The 27,622-nt window shown below is 38.7% G+C and overlaps 1 protein-coding gene across 8 annotated transcripts in view; it reads right to left on the bottom strand.

The window, feature by feature from the left end:
• BTRC (beta-transducin repeat containing E3 ubiquitin protein ligase) overlaps positions 1 to 27,622 on the bottom strand; it is a 139,716-nt gene that overhangs the window by 17,884 nt on the left and 94,210 nt on the right. For all 8 annotated transcript variants that reach the window (XM_060768269.2, XM_060768267.2, XM_060768268.2 and 5 more), the window contains 4 exons: positions 11,569 to 11,800; positions 7,684 to 7,870; positions 1,849 to 1,945; positions 517 to 654 (listed from right to left, as the gene is read on the bottom strand). In XM_060768269.2, the coding sequence (XP_060624252.1) occupies positions 517 to 654; positions 1,849 to 1,945; positions 7,684 to 7,870; positions 11,569 to 11,800 (654 nt within the window). The remainder of the gene's footprint in view (positions 1 to 516; positions 655 to 1,848; positions 1,946 to 7,683; positions 7,871 to 11,568; positions 11,801 to 27,622) is intronic.

Here is a 27,622-nt window from a genome sequence, read left to right as displayed (position 1 = left end):
TTGGGACTTCATCAAAAGGTAAATGAACTATATTGCTAGACTGGCTCTTTTGTTTTCTACAGCACAGCATTTTATTTACTAAGGCGAGCAGAACTTCTTTAAGTGGCACACAACGCATTTTGTATTCCACAGGCACTTTGGAGCAATATAAACTATCCTTAATATCTCTGTTTTTAATATGAACATAGTGTTTACCCTTCTCATTAGGGAACAGGAAGACTTTAATTACGGAAGGACCAATAACATGGCTAGCAAGGAACACACTGCAAGAAAACGAAGCAGATAATATAGATTTATTCTCCTTGTTTAGAAAAAGGGTGGGGGGGGGGGGAGGGGGAGAACCAATGCACTTAAAAGTCAAACTTGATGTGGGAGGGAGTGGAAGAAACAGAAGAAAAGGATTAACCTCATTCTTCTCAGTTTGTCTGCTGTGGTGTTCTGCCTAAATAAAATTAACACATGCATTTTTCTATAACTAGATCTCCAGTTTTTCCCAACCTTTTGAGGAACTCTCACCTTGATAGTGTTGTCCCGGAGGCCACTCACTATCTTCTGATCATCATATTGTAAACAATAAACTCCTTTGCTCGTTTCACTTCGACAGTGGATTCGTTGTAAGCTATGCCTTCCACATCGCCAGTTTGATTCTATTGTCTGACGGAGAAAGAAAAACAGTTTTAAAGTGGGGCACAAAAATCACAGAAATATGTTAGCGTTCTGAGACAACAGAGGCGGGTTTAATGCTGAAACCATCTATCTAGAATAGATAGTCCTAGGACATGCTAGGATGTTGCTCCCTCTTCACTTTCCCAGGCTCAATTTCCAAGAGGATGGTAGTCACTACGAAGGCAGAAACACCAATCACCAAACAATAGAACTCATAAATAATACTGGCAAGCTTATTCTAGGGATACATGATCAGAGGAAGGTGAAGGACAACCTCCTCTGAACAAATCTTGCCAAGAAAATTATGTAATAGCTTCATCGATACAACCACAACAGTGGCTAACTGTCAACAGGCATGTTTATTCTGAGTCTCTCTCACTCTCTTGATTGGAGCACATGGTTGAATGCTTGCTGACCCTTGTCACTTCAACCTATACATTCTTTCTATTTCTGCCAATTGTCACTTCTGTTTGTCCATTAGAGAATAACACCTCTTTGATTCCAACCATCTTTTTGTCCTGCACATGGTCCACAGGGCACTACTCCTCTACTTTTATTAGGAACAACTTTTCCACAATTAAGTTAAATAGTATGAACTGCCAAATAAACCATGGATCTTGGTTATATTTTAACTACACCAGAAAAACACAAGAAGACTCAATGTGATGCAGCCTTGATCATTAATGAGACATTATGATATACTGACTTTTTAATTCATTGTAAATATAGAAACAGAAAGGTTCACTACATAATGGATTTTTAACAATGACAACATGTTTCTACCACATCACATTTTACTCCTATTTTTGGCAAGACAGGCCAGTGCATCGCAGTTCCTACCATCAATGTGTACCTCCCTTCAGTGAAATCGGTGGGAAGATAATGTATGAATAGATCAGAGCTTTAAAATTGACTCCTTATAGTGGCAGGACAATTCTGAGGTGCATGGTAACCTAAATTATTTTTTTTCCAAACTCTGAGACAGATCTAGTACATATGATACATTAAATAATAAGTTTTTTTTAAATTACTTCTAAAAAGGATATAACTTTGCACACAAAAATGCACATTTTGGTCATTATCCATACATCTGGTAGGGAGTGATAGCTGGCAAAATCACAGTAGGAAATGTATAGTGTCTACAGCAACCCCCAAGAAACTGAAGTGTTTTCTGGCTCTTACCTCTATATCTTGTATAATTTTGGGATAAAGTGCTCTGTAGAAGGAATTGGGTGGAGCCATCCCATCGGGAGGCTTGTTTTTAAAAAGGTATTGTCCCCTACAAGAAAGAAAGAAGAAATGAGGAGTAGCATTACTCATGGACTAGGCTCTTTTGTACAGCAGTTGTAAGAGGCTTGTAGCATTCCAATTTTGAGGCAGATAGAAAAGGTTGATTAGTTCTAGAATAGATGTTTCACCCCATCATCCTCTAACACTATTATTTTTAGGCTTACGACAGATCTAGTACGTACCTAATTAAATCTATAGACATTTCTTATCCTTTAAAAGGAGGAAGGAAAACTCTTCATGGGGAAGGGAAAGTAGGTAGGGAGGTTTCAAAGGAGAGTAACAGCAAAAGAACATGGTGGTTGTCCCTAGGCTCTAAACTTCTTTCCCAGTGAGGCCAAAATGGCTCTCTCACTGCTGTCCTTCCGGCAGCAGGCTAAAACCTTTCTATTCAGTCAGGCCTTTATAGAAGAAAGTTCTTAAGAGGGTGCTGGGAGCACTATAGAGTATTTGATTATTTTAACTGTTTGGAAGTGTTTTAAACTATTTTAATTGACTTCTATGCTTAATTCAATTTTAATATTTGTATGCTCTGGATTTTAAATTCAATTATCTTAATGCTGTGACCTGCTTTGTGTCTCGATTGAGAGATAAAAACAGAATATTAATATAATAATAATAATAATAATAATAATATCTCAGAAGCCAGCAAGTTCTCCACAATGTAATTGTTCCTAAACAAAAGTAAAAGTTATAAAGCAATCCAGTGTAAGCAACTGTATTATGCTGCTGCCCCTAGTTTCTGGAAAAATGTTCTACTCTTCAATACAGCCAGATTATGAGGTAAATTTGTCTAAATAAATTTGGGGGTGGCTGAGTGGAGATGGCATTGAATGGTCACTATTTCCTGGTGTCTCACTTTCTGAAATTCACTGTTACTTGGCATCTTAACATGTGAGGTATCCTAGAATGCGCAATGTGAACAACACACGGAAGGTTCAACAACTACAGTTGAGCCTCTGTATCCACGAATACTGCATCCCTGGATTCATTCATCCATAGCTTGAAAATATATTTTTTTTAATCCAAAAAGCAACCCTCAGTTTTGCTATTTTACATAAGGCATACCTTTTTATTATGCCATTATATATAACAGAACTTGAACATGTACCAATTCTGGTATCTGCGGGGGTCTAGATACTAAAAAGCCAGGTAATAAGTAATCTGTTTTCAATTATTTAAGCATAAATTAAACTGAGGATTTCTTTAAAAACCCTATATTTAATTTAGTTTATATTTCGTATTGTTTCAGTTATTTATGCATGTATGCACACATGCTTTGGGTTTCTCCACATCAGATGATGTAGAATCATAATTTCTTTATTACTGTAAATAATAGAAACTTCTAAATATAAATGCTGCAATTATTTTTGAATTCTTGAAAATATATTGGTAAATAAACACTCAGCTATGAGATTTACTACCAACATATCTATGAGGTATTTTACTGAAATATAGCATCTTGCCTTATGCGATTTTGACAGCTAGATTCTAATTTATTGCATTTTTTTGTTCCTGGAAAGCAAAAGAGGACACTCAGACTAAAATGTTATGTGATTACTCCTTTGTAACTGGAATATGTCAGTCTTGTTACACTCACTGATCAATCGATATAAATAGTGAAGAGTGACACAGGGGAGAAACAGATGGGTAGCTTACCTGTAAGCATAATTCTTTGAGTGGTCATCTGTGAACTCACTCAATTGGGTTTACTGTGCCTCTGCAGTCTATAACTGGAAGCCATCTAGAGCTGTTCTGTGTTTAGGTGGTACCCCTTTCTCCCCCACCCACGTGACCACCCTGATTCTCATTCAAACTTTCAGTTTCCTAGATGCTGTAGCAGTCAAGGAGAAATGGAGAGCAGGACACAATGTGATAAGGAACAATGATGTTGTGTGAATTCACAGATGACCACTTGAAGAATTACAGTGACAGGTAAGTAACCCATCCTTTGTGATTCACACAAATGGGAGACTAGCGAACTGCTCATTATAGATGCGACACAAAAAATAAAATAGATTTCTCAAATGTACCATAATTCCTGGATCTTGCCCCTGCCACCACTTTCTTGCTACAATCAGCCATATCCCTAGCTGAATTCAACTGCTGACATGTGAGGGTATGAGCCTCTGCTTGAATAGCTCCAGTCCTCCTTTTGTCTTTCCCTGGGACCTCAGCCAGCAAGGGGGACATTCTTCCCCAAATATGTTGCTGATAAGCCCCCATTCATGTTTTATAATGGGAAATTCTGAAGGAGAGGGCTGCAGCTGAATATATATTTTTAGCCATAACATCACATTTCTTGCCCCTTTATTAGAAGGAAGGGTACAGGTCATCTTTGTGGATTTGGCCTGGACAACATCAAAAATTATGAAATTGGACTTTGGATGATGTAAAAGCCAATCCCGAATCTGTTACATGGTACACTACATCAATTTTTTTATATTGTATCACAAAAGGGGTAGCTTGAGACCTGGATGCTACTTTCAGGAGGGAGGGCAGCAGTGGATTTAACACTGGCAGCAGCATTTTACTCTGATTCCAACAGTAGACCAGGTCTTAGGGTTCAGCCTCCTGCTGTTTAACTCAGTGAAGGTGGGGACATTATAAGAAAGAAGCAGATTAATGTTCTCTTTTAACTGCTGAGGAAATGATGCAAATGAAGAATCTGACTTGCAACCATCTGATGTGAACAAATCGTGAAAAACATGCTCACCAATGAGTGAAGTAAATGGGGTGTCTGAGGCGGGTATCGGGGTACCAGTGGAGGCAACACTAGATGGTAGCCCAAATGTTAAAGAGACCAATAAGAGAGGCAAAAGGCAGAACAAGAAGGCTGAGACAGTGGCTTTGTGGCTGAATGTAGCAACTTGGCAACTTTGCTTTCCAGATCCAGCGATCTTTGCCTGTCTAGTATCAACTTTGAAGGTGCATTTTGGTATTATGCAAATAGTGATGCTGAGTTTGTTGATGGTGAAGTGGATATCAGTGGTGAAGTGGATCACGTTGATGCAGTGTGGGCTACATTAGTGGTAAAGTGAATACTCCGCATAAACCCAGTGCCAGTTCTGCTCATACTCTTTTGTAAACAAGCTCTGAAGACAGTGAGAAATCAAAACAAAAATATGGTGACCTGCTATAATAATATTCCCCTATGCCGTAGCACTGAAAATCACATCCATCTTGACAGCGGTCAGATTCAAAACAGTACCAATGGTGTAGAAGTGACTTCAATCTGGGAGTTAGGTACCAATGGTGTAGAAGTGACTTCAATCTGGGAGTTAGGACCATGCAGAGGTGGTGTCAGTAAATTGAACTTGAAATCGAAGATGAAGATGCAACATTGAACAGACCAATGTGGCAGTGGAAGATACTTCTCAGGAGGCAGTGTAGGAGACTGGGCCTCCTGAACTGACATAATCAACAGGGTACTATAGAAGGAGATTTGACTGTTTTGCCTTCAAAATCTGTAGTTGCCTAAAGATCCTGTGAAGCCCTGATAGTTCACCAAGACCAAGACATGAAGAGAAGCCAAAGTTGACTGAACAGCTTGAGTAAAGCTGAAAGCCAGACTGGTCACACGGAACAAGAGAGGAGATGCTACTGCCGAAAAGCTTATAAAACAGCTTTGGGAGGTTCTGAATAATACACTGCACAGGTGCAGTAAACACATCTGTGTGAGTCACAGAGAACATGTAATTAAAAACATTTCAAACAATCATAATCCTCCTGACAATATTTCCAGCTTTATAATACAAATGTGATGCCTGGCTTAGTCGAGTAATCAAATTTGGCTAGTTCATCGTCTAGTAACCATCTCTAAACAATGTTATCTATTACAAAGTGGCAGAGGTGATAACTGTTGCTGCAACCGTTAATGAGAATCAAAGACAGATGAGGTACTGAATTGTTATGCTAGAACATATTATAGGTAAACCGCCATTTTCTATGGCCTTGGAAATATATTATTTTTATGCTGTGAATAGAACTTCTTCAAGAAGTTTATCTTAGCATCCTGAAGGTGCTACAAGCAAGACATTACAATTACTGCTCACAAACTGTATTAATATGCTGTCAGGTGTGTTAACTATGATCCAACAACTACTCTACAGCTGCACCTCAACTGATTTCTAAAACTGCGCCATATATGCATTACTGAATTCTTAGCAGCAGAAACAGCTATATTTGTTGTATTATGATGAAAAAAGCAGTGAGGGTTTTCTGATAATCAATGCAAGGTACTAGCTGCACTGTAGGTACTCTAAAAGACCAATTTTTTTTTAATAAACATTATTCACTTTCATAAATTATAAGATCTCTAGTGTCAAAGCTCTTAACAGAATTTGCTCTTGTAGGTTTGCAGTCATATTATTTTTTCTAAACATTTAATAACTATTAAAATGCCTTAGCTGTCACTTTTCTCTTGTTTATTTTATGAAATATTCATATCCAACTGTCTTGCAGACAACATATCAGCAAGGTCCCTGGAAGAGAAAATTGTGTATTAAGGGAATTACCCCAGAGAGAGAAGCATCTAATGAAATGTTAGCAGAGAAGCTGTAAACCTGGGTTAAGTCTGTGTAATGGAAATACTACTCTATATGATTAACTAGTTCATTTGAATTTCTGAGTCCTTGTCTTCTGTGTTCTGGGCTTTGTGACTGAAACTTAAAGAAGTCTCTAATCGCAAAAACCTATTGAGAAAACAAAATGACCTCTAAAACACATCTATTTTGGCTTCTAGATGTTTGTCTACTGTCTATACAACTACTCTACCTACTCTTGATACAAATATTCTAGCCCCCATGAAGACCACGAGCTTCTCTTGAAGTGACTAACTTTTCAGTATTATCAGACATATATACCAATAAGAAGCAAGGAAGTGATATTTATTTTTTTGTAAAGCGAACATAACTGAATGGACTATCTTTGGATTAAGCATTTCACCTTAATTATATGCTCATTCTAATGAGGCCTTCCTCCTACACTGGAGTAGAAGAATGGAAGAACTCATCAACCCTATAACTATTAACAAACATAAACTTGGGGTAGTGGAGGATGGACTGGAGGTGAGACCCATTTTATTCACCCTTAATGCCCCAGTATTGTAATATGGTATTGCCTCTGAGAATTATAATTTCTTCCTAAAATGGGGTATGCTGCTGTATCCCTCAGTGTCTGAGATAATATCATCCTGAGATGGGATACTATGAGCAAGTAGAATCCAATGGCCTATTTAATCTGATTACATGGGGAAATCTACACACTACTCACTGTCTGATTCTTGCCACTGTTGAAAAATCTCATTCTCGAATAAGCTTCAATTGGGCGAAACAGTGAAGATTCATTTGATTTTAAAACACAACAATGCTAAACTTTTAAGGATGCCGCTAGACACTGTAACTCTATCATTCAGTAGCACCACTAAAGAACTGATGGAGGAAAGGAAGAGCCAACTTCAAGTTAGAGCAACTAACGTACTAAACTTGCCTTCTGATGCCCCTGAGCTACCTATTGCTGAAGCTTCTGGAAGACCTTTTGGAGTGAAAATAGTTAATCTCTGAGAATAGTCTAAGGAGAAGAAATATGTGTCAGAATTTAAGTACCCACCGCTATTTTTCAGGTAAAATGAAACTACAGACCATGCCATTCAATTAGAAAGTTATGATAAAGCACCAGAACCAAAATCTTTGATTGGGCAAAGATAAAATGCATATATGACGCTCTCACCATCCTCTCCGTTCTGATAAACCCCTCCATAAGGAGTCTGTCCGGACCATCCTCTCAATCAGCTTCTTCCACAGCATGCCATCAGATGTCACCCGATACCATTCCTTGCATACTAGCTCAACAGCACACAAAGATTTTGCATCCAGGTATGACAAGATATTCTCTGCAATGTGGTCCAGGCCTCGAGCTGGAAGGAAAACCAGGAAGCTCACTAGGAGTCTATGACTTTCAAGAACACATTTTCATCCTTGTAATTGTTTGTTTCCTTCACTGTTATTACATAGCTGGGATGATCAAGCAGAAAATAGTCTCTTGTGAAGTTCAAAATCCAGCAAATTTGGGGGGGATAAGAAACAGCAAAACATTAATGACAATAAAACAAAATCCAGCAAGTCAGTCCAATTTATTTCTAAGGGTTTCTCAGCATTGGGAGATGTTTTGTGGAAGGCTTTTCTCTCTTGATGATGTATCCCTCCAAAATCTTGCTATATTAGGGCTATTTCTCATTTTGCTACTATAACTGTTCTTGTAATCAAAAGCATTTTTTTTGTTTATACAACAGGTTTTTGATGCACTAAAGAGCAGAAAACGCACACACTTGTGCAACTCGAAGGCAAATAGTATCTAAGTATGTATATGTAGTGTGTCTCTCACTAATAAAGCTTCACTTTGATGCTTCTATGATGATGGGATATGGAGACATGGAGGAGGGAACCCTGCCAGTCGAATTTATAGGTACATAATACGTGAAATGCTATGCTAGTATGGGTGACAGAAAGCATTTCCTGAACAAAAAAAAATACAAGTATTAAAATTTCTGTAGTTTAAAAAATATGTAAGAAAAACCAAGATACTGTGGTTTTAATAGCATCTACTATGCTATAAATATTCATGTTCAGAAGTCCTTCACAGCCCTATATCTTTTTTACTCGAAACCAAAATGTTTGTGTGAGTCATAGAGCAAGAAGTAGAAAGTAGCATTCTTGAATTCTGAAACAAATGAATAAACAAAAAAAAAACCAACAAACCAACAACACCATTATAGGAATAAACATCAAGAGACATCCAAGGTACAGGGAAAATATGAGAACACATTGTCATCTACAAAAATATGAAGAATCACAGGGATATTAAGTTCTAAAGTATGTAGAAAACTACCCTATATTGGGACAGATCAGTACTCCTGCAAGTTAAGTACTATACCAGGTATGGAAATCATGTGGCTCTCCAGATGTCACACTATAACTCTCAGTATTTCTTATCATTGGATACAGACTAGGCTGCTGTGAGTTGTAGCCTAACAGCATCTGAAAGTACACATAATTGGATGTGCAACTGGTAGCATCTTGTAGCTGCTGGATTTCAATCCTCAGCAGCCCTAGTTAGCATAGCCAATGGTAAGGAAAGGTGGGAATTGCAGTCGAGCAAGATATGGAAGTCCAAAATCTGCCCACTGTTCTCTACAGCACTGTTTTTTAAACTGTGAGTTCCGCCTTCTTAGCTCAATGTTGGGGTCCAAAAAAAGTTGGCAACAATAAAAGTTTTCTGATTGTAACCTAGTGGCTATTTTAGACATTTATACCAATCTGTTGTGTGGTGTTTACAGTGGACTCTGCAGAAGATGTTTCAGCTGTACTTCATAAAAACAAAAAATCAGCCTGTTCAGCAAACCTTTGAAATACCGATATGTTATTAGTAAATGTTTGATTTTTATACCTATTTTATATATCTATTTACCTGAGGTAACATAAAAATGTCTTGGGTGGAAAGTTTAAGAAGACCTGGTCTACAGCAATTAGGGTTGAATCAACATCTGCAAAATATTCAGGCTACCTGTATTAAAGAATTCTGCAACCATAGAGTCAACCATCCTTGAAAATAGCTTGAAAATACTTTTAAAAAACTCTAAAGAAAACCATTGCCATTATTGCCATTTTATATTATATAAAGGACACCATTTTATTATGCAATTGTATATAATATTACTTTAGTATCTACAGATTTTGGCATCCACGGGGGGGGGGGGGGGTTGTCTTGGAACCAAACCACAGGGGATACCAAAGCCCTATTGTTATTTGCCTTTACTTTAATCCTGCTGGTCTTGGAACACATAATCTCATTCTATTTTCAAAGTGAACGTGCTTTTAAAAAACTTCAATGAAATTTTAAAAACCCTTTTTATTTCTGTTTCTGGGCCTTAAATCGTGACTGGGGTAGAATCAGAGGATGGTTGGTTGGAGGATGGGATAAGTTGGACAATTGTATCTAGGTCCAGAATGCATGGAATCAACATTTTAACTCCCCCCCCAACCCCTCCCCCCCTCAAACCCCAGTATGTTTAAATAACCAAGGCTGGCAGGGCTTCTGAAACAGAGGCATTCAATGTATGGGTAGATTAGCAAAATTCATGGTGGGATCATGGCACCCACGTTTGGCAAGTGTGTTGTCATTTTTTTAGTTCTATGTATGTACATATGAAGTTCTCTGCATAGTTAAATATCTGACGGCTCACAGGAGTAAACGTTTAAGACATTTAAAAACATTTGATATGGTACGCTTTGATATAGTGTGTTGGGATATAGTACATTCTTGCGAGTGTTAATTTGAACTGAAACATCTGTATGTTTTTTCAACACAATACTTTTCATACATTCCCTGTAAAATAAATCTGGCAGAGATTAATCTAAATCAGAGTGGGAAACCTATGGCTCTCCAGATCTTGAACTACAGTTCTCATTCTCTCCCTATTGGGGATGTGTCTAGGACTGATGGGAGGTGGAATCCATTATCACCTGGAGAGCCGTGAATTGTCCATTCCTGGGCTAAATGCAAACAGAATGTAGGTGTTTGGCTATATGAAGTGCATTAACAGATTTAGAGGGTACACGCTCTCCTGAATTGGGGAAATGTTGCTGCCAAGACTATGAGGGTCATGAGTGGGAGTCGCGGGGAATTTACAACTTCTTATGTGCATGTAACAAATATGTATTGGGTTTTTTTTTGAATGGGTAGATTATAGTCCAATCTATTTGCAAGGATACTTTAGCTGCTTGATTGAGTCCATCCTCCCCCAGTTTCAATTGAGAAAGTAAAAAATGCCAGATTAGCACTGCAGGCAATATTTTGCCCCTACAAGTAAAAAGCAACTGTATGTCCAGAGTAAGATCAAATGCTTTATTTCCTGCCCTTTTTACATCTGCTGAAAAGACTGAGCTTCATTTGTCAGCAAAGGAAGCTGAGCATAGGATGAATAAATGCAATTTGGGACATTGGAGATCACATGTCCACACTTAAGCAGAGAGATGCACAATGAGATGCCTATCACATGATTCTCATCAGTGCCCATGCTAGACACCGTGTACTCAGTCTTTGCTGCTGATGGGAGACAAACAAAGGGCCTCATAATGCATCCAAATTGTTTTCATTCCGTTCTTCCATGCTTTCTGGAAAAATTCATTAAGCATGTATTTGAAAAAAAGGCCTCTGAGAGATGATTCTCTCAAAATTATACACCAAAATGTGGGGCAGGGATTATATAAATAAAAAGCAAATTAATGAGGATAAATCAAACAGTGCACCACATAGTCAATAAGACAGACTGTACTTATAATTGGAAGAATGGGAAGCCCAAATAAACTGTTTTTTCCCATCCCTACAGCAAGTACCAGTAGTAGCTTTCTCCAGTTCAATGAATCTGAAACTCTACTTGTAACTTGGAGGCTATGAATCAACTGCTAATTATGAAAGGCACCTCTGGCCTTTGCAATCTTGTTTACTGAAACTTAACCTACATAATTTAAAATGCTGGTGGAAAACATCAGATGCTTCACAACATCAGGAATGGCATACTGCCTTCTATTTCAATTCTGCTTCTTATTACAATACCTGGCAATGCTGTGATGAAGTCTCTCTGTAACATAGGCTTGAGATATGAGTTGATATGTCCATGCTGATAGTGACACATCTGGGAGATGAGCTGCTCCACAAACTCCACTTGGTCAGACTCTGACCACTGCTCAAAATACTTGATGCAGAGCTCCTTTTCCTTTTCATAGCTTGCAGACAGCTTCCTTTGCTTGGGCACAATCATGCTTGAAGTGCCATTGGCAAGTTTTGTCTAGGTCAGAAAAAAATGAAATGAACAAAAGTGAATTTTACACAAGAAATAATCTGTTATTTGTAGAAAACAACATGCTGCACATGTACTTACTTGAATAATGGAAAAAACACATCACTCAAGGCTTAATTATGTTATAGAGTGTAAACTGCTTGTTATTTTGCCACCATGAACTATAATATGTGGAAATACTTGCCTACTTTTCAACATTTTACTTTTAAAATACCAGCTTTATAGACACAATGAACTGCAACAATAATTAACACAAAACATGTAAGATATAAAAAGGAAGAAACTATCTACTGCTGTTGCTGAACTGTTTATTCAAACACTATGAATGTAGAGGGCACTTTTACACTGAAATGTAAAAGGCATTTTATATGACTATATATATTTGACTTTACGGTGTTAGATGTTCATCATGAAGCTGGCTGCAGAAAGAAGAATTTCAGGGATAGGCAGAAACTATGAATCTCCTCTGCCTAACTCTCAAGGGGTTCCACCTTTCAAATATCATTGATAAAATATTCAGTGTGTATTTTATCTCTGCAAGGACATCCTATCTCCTAAACAAAGCGACTGCCAGCCAATGTTGTTCCCATGTTAGCAACTAAAGATCATTAAGTGTTTGTTTTTTCAGCCTCTCTTCAGCAACATAGCGAGCTGAACTACATCTATGCAAAACAAGCTTGTATACCTGCATGCCCTGGAGATTACCAAGACATTAGGCTACTCAGAAGTTCAGATACTGCACATTAATAAAGAGAATAGCAGTCCAAAGTAGTTTAGTGACTTGCTACAAATGTGCAGTGATTAAAAATATAAATAGAAAAAATGCAACACTTTGAAATCTTAATATGGCTACTTGGTATAGAATTGCTGGATTTCACCATACTCAAATGTTGCTGATGATAGTCTAGCATTAAACCATGAAAACTAGACTCTATTGAACAATGGCCTGGAGGGATTCTGTATCTGTTTTCACAGGAATTTGCTTGTTTGCAGAACAAGAAAGCCAATGAAACGCTGGATTAAAATTTAGATAGTTGATAAACGGTGTATTTTACAAGCATGACCTCATTTTATTTCCCATTTTACTTGCTGCACAGCCGATCTTAGAGCAGGCTATCCCCATCCAATGTTTTTAAAGTTGCTGCTTACCATTCTACCGCTTATAAACATGGTTCACTAAAACATGGCCCACTAAAATAGGAACCTATGTAAGACAAAACAACAGCCTGCCTAAGAAGGGCTATTATTTAGAACGTGGCAATGAACTACTTGGCCCATGTTGTACCATCAACCAGGCAGGGATGGTAATGCTCAAATTCTCTCAACCTACAATCTGTTCCCTGTTTTCATAGCAAATGAGTGCTTAACACAAGTCTAAAACCATGGACAAGCTTTGAAAAAGACCTTTAATGTACACATGTACAATTGAAAATTAGTTAGTAGATGTTATTCCTTAAATTACTGGAATTGAAAGAAATCCAGCACAATTTCCCCCCAAATATCCAGTGCACTATAAATGAAGCTATTGTTTTAGCAGAATGATTTTGATTAGTTATTGTGCATTTCATCTGTATTCACGATTCTGCTTTTAAATATCTACCGTGAAGTATGTCACTGTAAAGCCACCACCTAAAAATCCTTCCTTGCATTCAAGGATGTCTTGCCCATGCTGAACACCTATAAACTGACTATTTTCTAATCCAAAAGGTATTTTGGTCATTTTGATTTGAGATTGGGTCTGTTTTCATAAATAAGGTTACAGTAGGTCCTTGGCATCCACTGGGGTTTGGTTCCAAGACCAAACTCTGTTGATGCTCAAGTCCCACTAAGAACAATGGCATAGGAAAATGGTGTTCCTTATATAAAATGGAAAAATCAAAGTTTCCTTCTTGGATTGTTATTTTAAAAAATACTTTCTAGCTGAGGATGACTGAATCCATGAATGCAAAATCTGTGGGTACTGAGGGCTGTCTGTTTAATACAAGCATGTGTGAAACACAGAATAGGAAACATTTACCAGAGAATTCCATATGTCTTTGTAGTCTGTTCAGACTCATTCAGATTTTAACTTATAAACTTTATACTAGAATTTTGTTTCATAGACAGAGGAACGGTCAAAACATGACACTTAAGATACTCCTGGACCGTAACTGCCATTAACCCTAAAAAGCAGGTAATGGCAAGTCAGCATGAGTTTGCTGATAAGGAAATATAAAATACCTTATATTTGCAGGGGCTATTTCTGGATAACAATCTTTGAACCCATTTTTGTGAAATCATATTGAGTGCATATTGCTCTTCAATTAACAATTTCCTTCTTCCAGTCTTATGTGTATTGTGCTTCTCCTCCTTACCTCATGTATTGTTTCCTTCCTTGCCCTTTGTATTGTTTCTTTCTATTACTTCAATTCAAGCATAGCAATTAAACTGCAGCATGTTGTACTTCCCAGTACTGGGAATGGTGGGGAAAAGTGAGATCATGATTATAAGAGAGAGAGAGGAGATTGAGAGTGTGCACACAAGCGTGGGGCACTAGCAATTTGAGAAGAGGTCTGTAGATGGAAACACCCCATTTGGTTACAGGCTGTTCAGCTTGTGGCTCTGGGCAAGTCATTTCAACCCTCTCTGCCTCAGTTTATGGAAAGTGCTCTGCAATTTCTAGGCAGTATAACTCTTTATGACTACAAAAAAAATCATCTCTAGCCCTATATGTACAAACTTCACTGCTTACCCTTAATCTCTACAGAAACTGTAAAGCACAGCTTTTCCCACTCTAAAAGACATTTAAATTATTGTAAGTGTCTAATGGGGGGGGGGGGGGGTGGCAAGAATAAAGTAGCTATTACTTCTTGAGGCAGATAGCAGTAATCAATTGATTGGATTTCTGAGAAATCCATTGGTGATTATCTCCAAATCTTGATAAAGGTCTTAAAATATACTGATAGCAGAAACTAAATGCTGCAGCATGGGGTGTACACTACCATCCCCACCAAAAATGAGAAAGAGAGAAAAAGGTTGAATTTTCAGCCCCAACTACATCAAGAATAGACATGTGCTTTCATATGCAGGTCTGGCTATTCATTACAAAAAGAGATGAGCGAATTGATGCAACTGCCAAATGAGCTTGTGAGAGGAGTGCTGAATCCACTCTCCATCACCCCATAGCTCCTTTTCCAAAATAATGACAACAGGTGGATGATGCAGGATGAAAAGAAAATGATCCTGCATGAAAAGAGTGAGGCCAGAAGGGAAAGGAATCCAATGGCCACGCTGATGGATGCCACCTGAATGCAGAGGTAAGAGACAGCATGAAAAGCTGCTTGGCAATCAATAGTGACTCTTACAAGCCTCTGTCCTACAATACTGGCTGGTGGAGCTTGGTTTCACTCTTTGTTTCGCTCCCATAATCCAAACACAGCATACAGAAAGTGGATTGACTGAACAGGTAAGAGCAGTAACTACATGGCTTCAGGATCCTCTGTCTTGAAATCCATATAGTTATTTTCATATCTTGCAGATGAATGAGACTGACTTCTGTCATCATGAATGGTTTGTGCCTTAGAAACATAGCATGAAACAATAACCTTGAAAATTCTGAAACACTGTTGTCATGAAGATGGATGACTGCTTCAGAACCAAAGACCACGATAATCTTACAAAGGTGAGTTCTTTCAAACCCAGACCAATTGCTTCCCCCTTTCCACCTTCAGTTTCTAATCTGAGACAAGCTGGCAGAACTATGAGTAAGCAGCACGTTGACATGGTCTATTCTGTCCATCTCATTAGAATCTGACTTCACAAAATGCAGCTTTGTGTTGTTGAATTGTGTCTCTTCTATGTTTTCCAGAAATAAATCGAACAGTTCTGAACACAAGGGCATTCTATTGATCTCAAGGAGGACACAAAATGTTTCTGCTGAGCTTTCTTTTGAGAAATCCTTTAGGTACAGCAGTTAATGGGAACATCACATTAAATGAACAAAGAAATAGTGGTTCAGATAAAAAGGATTACCTAATCAACTAATAATTTAGAAAAAGACAGTGTCAAAAAAGTAAATATTCCTATAGTATCACTTATCATTAACTTTCCAAGAGGTAAATTTCACAGTGACTTCCTATACTGAATATAATAAGCTATGACTAAACAGAATAAAAATGTTCTTGGTTTACTGACCACTGCCAGAATCTAAAGCACTGCCTCACATTAGAAACTATTTTTGAAAAAATCATTACAATCACACCTGGCCAATACAAAAATACTATTCGAAACCTTTGCTGAATGTGCTCTGGCATTTCCATGCACTTATGTTATCCGTGCAATTGTAACCAACAAATGGCAGGAAGGGTTAAGCCCAAATACTTGGTTCTGTGACTACAGGATGTGTGGAAGATATCCACAGCTTGAAAATATTCAAACAAACCAAGAGAATTCCAAAAAAGCCCTGATTTTGCCATCTTATAAGTGACTTCATTTTACTATGCCATTGTATATAATGGGACTTGAGCAGCCACAGATTTTGGTATCCACAATGGGCCTTGGAACCAAACCTCAATGGATATCAAGGACCCACTGTAGTAACAATGATGCAAAACACAACTGACTTGTGAAATCTAGAGTAAATATGGTGAAAAGAAAACAGAGTAGAGTCGAAGCTATAAGACAAGTAGAAGGAGGAGCCTTCAGTGGTGCAGCGGGTTAAACCACTGAGCTGCTGACTTGCTGTCCGAAAGGTAGGTGGTTCAAATCCGGGGAGCGGGGTGAACTCCTGCTGTTAGGCCCAGCTTGTGCCAACCCAGCAGTTCAAAAACATGCAAATGTGAGTAGATCAATAGGTACCACCTTGGCAGGAAGGTAACGGCACTCTATGCAGTCACACTGGTCACATGACCTTGGAGGTGCCTACGAACAACATCGGCTCTTTGACTTAGAAATTGAGATGAGCACCACCTCCCAGTCTGACATGACTAGCCTTAATGTTAAGGGGAAACCTTTACCTTTAGCTAGGAGGGGGAGCTTTTCCTATAACATAGGAGTTTTGTGTACACATTATCCTGCTGGGGCTTTTGAACTCACAGAAACATTAGGAAGTATTTAAAATATTTTACATAAAATTAGCTAAGGCTTTATACAAGGACACATGCTGTGATTTGCCAACAATCTGGTCTTCAGGGTCTGGGAAATAACATGTTACCCTTCTTACTACACAGATGAATATGGACTCCTATGATACATGCTCATGTACTTCATTTATTTATTTATTTATTTGCTGCATTTGTTGACCGCCGTCTTCAGCCCTAGGGCGACTCACGGCGGTGTACAACATATAAAAGACAATTTACAATAAAGCAATAACGAAATCAACATATCATTAATACACAATAATATAATTACACTAAAATAATCCGCTCCGTCTTATCATAGAATCATAACCAATCTCGTAATCCATATTCCGTTCCAGTTGTCATTACCAGTTAGTGTAGCACTCAGTTAAATGCCTTCTCAAATAGCCATGTCTTTAGGCTCTTAAAGGAAAGACATAAGGGAGGGCGCCTGTCTGATGTCAACGGGGAGGGTGTTCCACAGCCGGGGGGCCACCACCGAGAAGGCCCGCTCTCTCGTCCCCGCCAGACGTGCCTGTGAAGCAGGCGGGATCGAGAGAAGGGCCTCCCCAGACGATCTCAAGGCCCTCGTGGGCTCATAGGCCGAGATGCGGTCCGAAAGGTATTTTGGGCCGGAACCGTTTAGGGCTTTGTAGGATAACACCAGCACCTTAAATTGGGCTCGGTAGCAGATCGGCAGCCAGTGGAGCTGGAACAACAAGGGCGTTGTATGCTCCCTGCGTCCTGCTCCTGTTAGTAACATGGCTGCCGCGCGCTGGACTAGCTGAAGCTTCCGGGCCGTCTTCAAGGGCAGCCCCACGTTGAGAGCGTTGCAGTAGTCAAGGCTTGAGGACAACTCTGGCTTCTTAGGGACAGCTCTGGGGGCTAATAAGGCTATTTGTATACTAACTGTGTATTAGATTGTTTATTAACTGTTTTATATTGGTGTCTTGTGTCCTGTGAACCGCTGTGAGTCGCGTCCGGGCTGAGAACAGCGGTATAGAAGTAAAGTAAATAAATAAATAATTTGTTTCAGCTTCAACCTATCTTCCCTTGTATTTGATCTTGTCCTATGGAGCATCTACTGCACAGTGACATTAAGTAGGCTTAGATCAGTGGTTCTCAACCTGTGGGTCCCCAGATGTTTCGGCCTACAACTCCCAGAAATCCCAGCCACTTTACTAGCTGTTAGGATTTCTGGGAGTTGAAGGCCAAAACATCTGGGGGACCCACAGGTTGAGAACCACTGGCTTAGATAGTACTAATGCCAGCCACAACATAAAATGCAAGAACTTGTCACTATATAAAACCACTATGGTAAGAGAATCAATGAATGTATCCTACCTAACACCATCCTCTTCCTTTAGATCACATGCTTACAAGGGAGCAAAGTTTTGCCATTGAATTGGTGATGCTATCTTGAACCTTTTACTCATTGACTCACGTTCATCTTATGTCTTCAATTTTGCAGACAGCACTGAAGCCATGGAACTTCAGTAGGCAAACTCAAACCTGTACACATAGATGTTGCTGGTTTTTGTCTGTTGTGCTCTGCTCCAATGATAAGCCTGATAAGTAGCAGAAGGAATAGGATCCAAGCTTGAAGGCAACACCCCTCTCTCATAAGGCTTTTATATAATGTCAGAGCAGAATTATAAACAATAAAAATGCTAACTAATACCATGACCATCATCACTACTACCAGGGGGAAACAGACAGACATCGAGAGACCCAAGCAAAGTTTCAGCAGTTTTCTGTCATCAATGTCAGTACAGGGTCATAAAGAATAGTCCAATCCTGCCCTGCATTTCTGATCTATAGCCAGTTCTGTTCCTTGCTGGTAATGATGCTGATTTTTTACTGAGCCACCTTAACAGAATTTTTGGTTGGGCCCAAGTGAGAGAAATGGGGGTGGGGTGGTAGAGGGAGGACATAATGTTTAATTATAAGAAATGATTGAAATAGGCACAGACATACCTCGGGTGCCTCTGCACTGCAGCAAGCTCTAAACTTGTTATCGTTAATGGTTTAAATTTCACTGTGCTAATCATTTCAGAACACAAGCCTTTCTTGATAATCTAATGAATTATTCCAACATCCTTCAGCAAAAAAAGGGGAAAAATCCTCCATGACAGCACTAATTACAAGACATTTTCCCAGTGCTTATGTAAAATATGACAGAGCAGCAGCTTAGGGAATTGCAAAAAAACTGCTTCTAATTTCCACTGAGAAACTGACAAACACCTCTCTTGCATCTCTCCCAGCTCTCAAGTAAGATTTAACTTTCTCATTTAGTTAATTACCGAGTGAGGATCATCATTTTCCCGGATCGGAGCGGCACAGAGCCTTTATCGTGTTAACTTGTGAACTTGATCGATGGCTGCTGCTAAAACTTAATAACTTCACCCCCTGGCAAATTGTAAGATAAATATAATAGGAAAAACTCTGACAGTAAAAACCTGCCAGAAATGAGTGCTGTGTTTATGTTTCTTTGCAGGCAGGAAAAAACCCACACCAACAAAACAGAAACGCCCCCACTCCTCCCAACCAACAGCTTATTATTGGGTGTGTATCACTTATATTTAAAAGACTCCAGGCAGTTAACTTTCTGCGTACTGCTCAAACTTTACTGAGAAGATAAAAGGCATTGGGGACACTATCAAAGCAAAGACAGATGAAGGAAGAGAACAAGGTCAAGACGGGGGGGGGGGGGGAGGTGGCGGCGAGTCAATATTGAAAGAGAACTTGTAGTCAAGCCTTCTGTAGCATTACTTTGTAGTTTGGCAATCAGCAACCAACAGAACCAAGCAGACTAATTGGCCTTCTGATGCTGTGCAACCCATGGGGACCTTATTTGAATAGGATAAGGAAAACTCAGTTATCCAAGATGTAGCCTCATACTGGACTTTTGCCTTTTCATATGGGAAAATCATATGAGCAGAAGACACCAGAAATCAGAGCCTTCCATATGCACCTAAAATATGTCCAGTCAGTTCCAACCTGTCCTGTTGGAAAGAGCTTACATTAGATAATCTAACACTAGCCAGCCACCTACAGTATGACTGACTGACTACAGGTAGCAAACTGCCAGTGGGGAAAGGGCTGACCCAAGGGTCTACAAGTAGCAGATGGATCACTATGGTGGTCTCAGCACCTGAGTTAAAGAGCCAACATGAAACTGGATTTTCACTAAAGTAGAAAGAGGAACACAAGGGACTACAATATGTTCGGCATCTGAGATATGGATGCCTTTTAGAAAGGGTTACTATCTTCATTCAACACAATTTACAAAGGTTCCTCTCCCTAAACAGTAACTTGAAGACTGAGTTATATTTGTTTGCCCTGTTAGAATAATAGAATCATAGAGTTGGAAGAGACCTCATGGGCCATCCAGTCCAACTCCCTGTCAAGAAACAGGAAAATTGCATTCAAAGCACCCCTGAAATATGGCCATCCAGGATCTGTTAAAAAGCCCCCAAAGAAGGAGCCTCCACCACACTTCAGGGCAGAGAGTTCCACTGCCAAACAGCTCTCACAGTCAGGAAGTTCTTCCTAATGTTCAGATGGAATCTTCTTTCTTGTAATTTGAAGCCATTGTTCTGTGTCCTAGTCTCCAGGGCAGCAGAAAACAAGCTTGCTCCCTCCTCCCTATGACTTCCTCTCACATACTTATACATGGCTATCATAGCTCTTCTCAGCCTTCTCTTTGTCAGGCGAAACATGCTCAGCTCTTTAAGCTACTCCTCATAGGGATTGTTCTCCAGACCCTTGATCATTTTAGTTGTCCTCCTCTGGACATATTCCAGCTTGTCAACATCTCTCTTCAATTGTGGTGCCCAGAATTGGACATAGTATTCCACATGTGGTCTAACCAAGGCAGAATAGAGGGGTAGCATGACTTCCCTGGATCTAGACACTATACTCCTATTGATGCAGGCCGAAATCCCATTGCCTTTTTTTTTTTTGCTGTCGCATCACATTGTTGGGTCATATTTAACTTGTTGTCCACAAGGACTCCAAGATCTTTTTCATACGTACTGCTCTCGAGCCATGTGTCCCCCATTCTGTATCTTTGCATTTCATTTTTTTGCAAGGCACTTTGCAAGTCAGTTGCTAAGTGCCTTCTAACCCTTCATCTAAGTCGTTAATAAAGACGTTGAACAGATGTTATGTCAGTTATGTCCTGTATGATTCCTGTATTCACCGGAGACCATGTTTCCATACTACAATAAGCAAAAATCATGGATAATAATGAACCCTACTGAACAAAAAACTTCCAATGGAAGCATGCCATAGAGTCTCTCTGTGTACTTTGTTAGTTCCAGCATGACTCAATGGTCAACTTTCAGCAGTTGCTGTGGAGAAACTAGGAAATGCTTAGAGATATTTTGTCAGATGTGGTTAAATGAAACCATGAATATCAGTTCCACGATACATGAGTTGTTTTGTACTGAAAGGCTCTGTGAAGATTAGAAACATTCATTCCATTGAAACATGACAAAACTTATGAGGTGTCATCCTGTGCCCATGACCTTAAAATGTTTCTCAAAATGCATGTAGTTTGCATATTATGAATCACTGACTTAAAAGGTCTACAACAGAATTTATTTAGAAATTGATCTTCATTGCAAATTAAAGTCAGATGTTACAATTGTCCAAGCATGGTAGCTTCTTCACTGATGAAGGAATACGTATGCTTACCACAGATGAACAATGCTTCTTCCACCCTGCTAAACAGTAAACAGCAACATTGAGAGGAGATGAAAAACTATTATTTTTAAGACATACTATTTTATGTTTCAGACAGACTAATAAAGTTTAATTGTCTGGAATCTGGTGACTTTTAGTGTATAACTTTCCTTTGATATAGGTTTCCTATTTGGATTTTAAATGCTAGTGAAGCAGCTGAAATAAAATTTCTGTGATGCTGGGAGGAAAGAACTGGAGAGAATTTACCAACTTTTAGTTCCAAGTTCATATGCAAAGGTTGGACTGAAATGGAGAAGTCTTTTAGTGATTAAAAAACCCAGCAGTAATACCATAAATACCTCCTTTTATACAAACACAATTTCACCTGTCCCAAAAATGCCATCTTTACAAAAGAGTACCCATTTGTACATCCCAATCCCCAGCCTTCCCAAATTAGTTAGGTAAGTAGGTAGGTTTTCCCCTGACAGTCCAGTCGTGTCCGACTCTGGGGATTAGTGCTCATCTCCATTTTTAAGCCAAAGAGCCAGTGTTGTCTGTAGACACCTCCAAGGTTATGCGGCCAGCATGACTACATGGAGCGCCGTTACCTATTGATCTACTCACTTTTGTATGTTTTTGAACGGCTAGGTTGGCAGAAGCTGGGGCTAACAGCGGGAGCTCACGCCGCTCTCCGAATTCAAACCTGTGACCTTTCAGTTAGCAAGTTCAGCAGCTCAGCAGTATAACCCACTGTGCCACTAGTAACTAGATCGTATATTTACTACTTTAATGTTGTGACATGTTTACCAGACATTGGGTTATATCCAGAATTTTCTAGTTACTGAAAATGGTGTTTGTAAGGTTAGCTCTTCATTCCCGGTGCTCTATTAACTGTCCCTTCCCCAAGTATAGGCATATAGCACAGGGGCTCTTAACCTTTTCTTTACTATGGACTCCCTTTAAACAAACTTAGTTCAAGATTTAAAACCTTCAACTCTAAAGTGCATAAAATATTTGTGTAAAGTTGCTCGTCAACGATCTTCAAACTTGAAATAATTAAATGCAGATACTCCTATGATAATTTAACACACTCTTCCTTTTCTACATGTATTTCTTTGGGAACATTTTTGACTTAATCTACAGAATTCTGGAAATTAACAGACTATGTTGGCACAACATGGACAATAGTGGAATTCAGTGCAGCTATGAAGGCAGTTTCTGGCTGTAGGAAGGTATGTTACATGTTGTTTCACAGCATTCACTTGTGTGTTCTCACTGCATACAGAAGTCACAAGTGCTGAGTACATTTTTTTCTATCCGTTATTTTCATCACTTTTCAATGGTTTGAGATATTGTACTGAAACTATGTCCAAATGATGTCTGTTGCAGACAAAAGACTCCTGCTCTTTGAGATTAATATATGATCATCATCCTGTCTGTCTTTCCATCCATCTTTCTCTCCATTCAACTGTAATAGCTCACAACATTTCTTCAAGCCTTCACAGATCCCCTGTAAGAACATCATACACACACTTCCAACATCCTGGGGGTTTGCTGACCACAGGTTAAGAACCGTTGTCTAGCCTGCTGACAAAAATTAAAACTTTTATTTTTAAAGATGGCTACATTGCTATTTAGCTTTTAGGTCAACCGACACTAAACAGCATTCTAGTGGATAATATTGTACAGTAATTATGTACAATTTGGATGCTTGTTCATTTCTGAAATCAACATGTTTAAAAAGGCAAAGGTAGTCCCCTGACATTAAGTCCAGTCATGTCTGACTCTGGGGTGTGGTGCTCATCTCCATTTCTAAGCCGAGGAGCCAGCGTTGTCCGTAGAAACCTCCAAGGTCATGTGGCCGGCATGACTACATGGAGCACTGTTACCTTCCTACCGGAGCGGTACCTATTGATCTACTCACATTTGCATGTTTTCAAACTGCTAGGTTGGCAGAAGCTAGGGCTGACAGCGGAAGCTCACGCCGCTCCCCGGAATCGAACCTGCGACCTTTCGATCAACAAGCTCAGCAGCTCAGTGCTTTAACCCACTGCGCCACTGGGGTACATGGGCAGGTATCTTTGGGGGGGCCAAAGCCAACCCATATCGTAATGTGACCTTAGTAGGGGCTAGCTTTATGTTGCCTACTCAGTGCCTGTGTGGGAATTTAATATGTGTTATTCTCCCAATAACTGTAGCATGGTAATACTCACCAGAACACGTACAAGCCTATTCTCTATTAAGTACAGAATAGGAACGGCACCTCTTGAACGTTTAACTTTATCAATTAAAAAACTCTATGAAAGGGACTGCACTCTTATATAAATCCATTGATTGTGTTTTTGGCTCTAAGCTATTTCATCTCTCTCCAAGACCTTCATAACTTATTAATCAACCATCCAGATGTATTGTTTTCATATTTCCTACTGTTGCTGACTATACCTAGGATTTTCATTCTAACATATTTATTCCCTCTCCATATACAGTGTGTCTTTCCAAAAATGTATGCATCCTTTTACAGTTATTAGTAGCTATGGTGATTCTTTGACAGCTAAATAAATTACATTCATACTGAATAACAAATGTTATAATAATGACTTAATCAGAGTTAAAATACAATTTTATATAAGTTGTTGTCATCCTTGTTTAGCAAACACTGCTTGGATTGTTGAAGCACAGAGTTGAAAGCCTCACTCAAAATTCTTTTGAAATTTTGTGAAACTTCTCTTCTCATGGAATCTTTAATCCTGTCTGCATTAAGGAACATGAAAACAAATTCCATAATTATAAGATGTTAAGGGTGGATAATGTTTTGTGACACCCTAATATATTTTCATGGCTTTTATTAATCAATCTCTTTCTGTAACAATTCCTCACTATCATTGTATATCTGAAATTCCACATGTGCTTGATATGTGATGTTGTCTCTCACTTCCTGTCATTATGCCCCCCACGTGCTTAATCACAATATGGATCTCTTCTATACTTTATCTCTAGAGCTGTTTTACGGGCACTGATGTCAAAGTATAATAAAATACTTCCCCAGTTAGGTTACTAGCATTTGTCATACAAAGAATCAACAGTAATAGCTCTAAGCCTTTTAACTCAATATAGCATTTCGTATAAGGATCTCCCTAAATGAGTTTTTAAAGACAAGACTGCCAGTCATCGAGAAATGGTTGGGTAACTAAAACTTGTATTCTAAAAACAAATGGCACTATGAGTTTTTCATTGCTGAAGTCTCATGATTCTTCCTGATAGACATACTATATTCTGACAGTTGCCTTAAAATCAATATCAATATGAAACCAGCTAACAAATTCCAGGAGTTCACAGAAGTGCCCTAGAGATGCAACACTTTAGTAAAGTTACCTTACTTATCACAGCAAGTTCGATATTTAATCAGCAGGGGATTTCCAAAGTTTGTTGGGATTTTTGAGGTTAATGATTAATATTTCTGCCATATGGAGACAAAGTGATAAGTACATATAAGTAGATAAAGTAGATATAACCAATTTTAATGTTTGTGTATATTTATAGCTATTTATGTCCTGGCATGGAATGCTTGCCGTATATATGTTGTGCTCTGCCCTGAGTCTCCTTTGGGGTGAGAAAGGGCAGAATATAAATGTTTCTAATAAACAAACAAACAAACAAACAAACAAATACAATAGGTTGTGTCAGGATAACCACAATTACATTTTTTCCCTTATTCCTTATGCCTACACTCACTGTTCTTAGAAAACCATCAAGAAAAGTGAGATAGAATAACAGTGAAAACCAAGCCTCCCAGGAGGCACTGCACTGGAAACAATAAAAAATATTTTTCACAACCTTTAATACAAAACTAGAAATACACCCCATCCACTGTCCGAGATGAAACTACATACTTTTGATTCATAGGTATGTCTCTAATGACGAGTTTGTAATGTAAGATCGGGGGTGGGAGAGAGGTGTCCCACAGTGATCAATAGATGCTTGTGTTATTTTATAAAGCTCAACAAGTTTTGACAGCCTTCATTAGGGGTTGCATAAAAAAGTAAAAATGTAAGTATAAATGCAATTATAAATATAAGCAGATAGCACATGATTATATGATAAAACTGATATAACACATCAAAAATTATTATTTTAATCTGCTTACTGTCCTGTACATATTAGAAATCTTGACTGCAGAGATTTTTGAAGAAGAGATTCTCACTCCATTTGCTGGACAATAAGAAACAGGCAAACTGGCAGGCAAGCTCAGCCCTCTAGTGTCTCTACTGGTTTCTTGATTTTCTTGAAGAGACATGCTATAGTCACCACAATCTCTATCAGTAACCCAGTCTTTTTTCCCAACAGGCTACTCAGCTGCTTCTGTATGACAGAGGGAGGTTTGTGCCTGCTCACTTCTCAAGTCATTAGCTTGAGAAGTGATAGACATATATGGTCTACCATCTTATGCCTGTTGTCCCCAATCAAGTGCTCTGCAGATGTGTTGGCCCACTAAGGCCGTTCTAGCTAAAAATGGCTGGCACTGCAATTCCACACAATTGTATTGCACTGTGCTTGGGAAGAGTGACTTACATTACGGTTTAGTGAACCAACTCCGCACTTCACTTAAGATACGAGACAATTTAGAAAACCAGATCACAGGCTATGATCCATTAACTTACTGTGAGGTTTAATTGCATTTTTTTTTCTGAACACAGCATTGAAGTGCATTCCACCTAATCAATATTGAGGAGTATAAATCATGTCTTCGAATAGAAGTGACAGACTTAAATTAAGAGCACTGAGAAACATTCTGGTTCATTTCTTTGATTTACTCATTTTACTCAGTTTTGTAGAATCTGAAGCTTCCAAAAGAACTCACACTGGCATTAATTAAGCAACATTTTTATTACCTACTATCAAAGCATTACAAGGAAGGTTTACCAGTTAGCTCCACTAAGGAATTACATGCTTCACTCAATTAACAATGTAACATTTTTGTTGTGTCACTGCTAATTGAGATATTTTTCATTTTTATATCACCTAAATTAATGTTACATTTGGAGCGCTCAGTCCAAACACACAAGCAATCAGAAGAATCAACAGGAATTCTTAGATCAGGAAATTAACAGTTAAACATTTTAATCATTAACTAAAAAATTTAAATGCAAACATTGATAAAGGGGGCTATGGGAATTCCCATTTATATCAATCACCACAACCAAATGTGTTGGCTTCCACAAATCCTGCTGCTGATACCAATTGTGAGATCTCATACTTCTTTCCGCCTCTACCAAAAATATGAGATTGCCTCCTGTCCCACTGTTATGGCCTCAAATGTGGGGACTTTCTAGATGCCCCACATGGTTCCTGTATCAGACTATATTCATCTAATCTCAATGCACGATACTACCACTCTTGATTAACAGTTGCTGTCATAACCACTGCGTATCTGAATGTACGCTTTCCAATATTCCTTATGTAGCTTTCTGGAAGGCTCAAGTCTACATCACAAAAACAATTTATTAAACAGAAATTAAACATAATATCAAAGACTGCTTATCTAATACTCTAAATCCTGACTAACATCTCTCACTCACGTACACATTCAACCATTCTTGATCCTGCCTCTATCTAATGTGTTTTTGACCTGAATAAGTATCCTAAGTTCTCTAACTCTTCAACCTCATTCTGTCGGACTCCTACTCCTAACCCTGACAAATCTAATCCTCATTCTGATGACACTCACCTAGTCTTTTTAACATTCCTCCATTGACCTAACTGTCAGTGGCTCCCACCATTTAATACACTCACCCTTTCCAACAGAACTGTACCTAATCAAATGTACTATACATTTATAAACATAGTTTATGGGAATTTCTCTAACAAATGCAAAACGTTGTAAAACCACAGTAAATAAAATCACAGGTGCTTTATTTTACCATGTGATGGACATAACCTTAGTGATCAAGAATATTTAAAATTCCAAGTACAAACCTCTTCTCACAGAATATGTATAGAACAGCAGTTTGCAACAATATTAATG

This window comes from Anolis sagrei, chromosome 3 (assembly GCF_037176765.1).
Source record: "Anolis sagrei isolate rAnoSag1 chromosome 3, rAnoSag1.mat, whole genome shotgun sequence".
Classification (NCBI taxonomy): domain Eukaryota; kingdom Metazoa; phylum Chordata; class Lepidosauria; order Squamata; family Dactyloidae; genus Anolis; species Anolis sagrei.
This window is presented reverse-complemented; position numbering and strand designations above follow the sequence as displayed.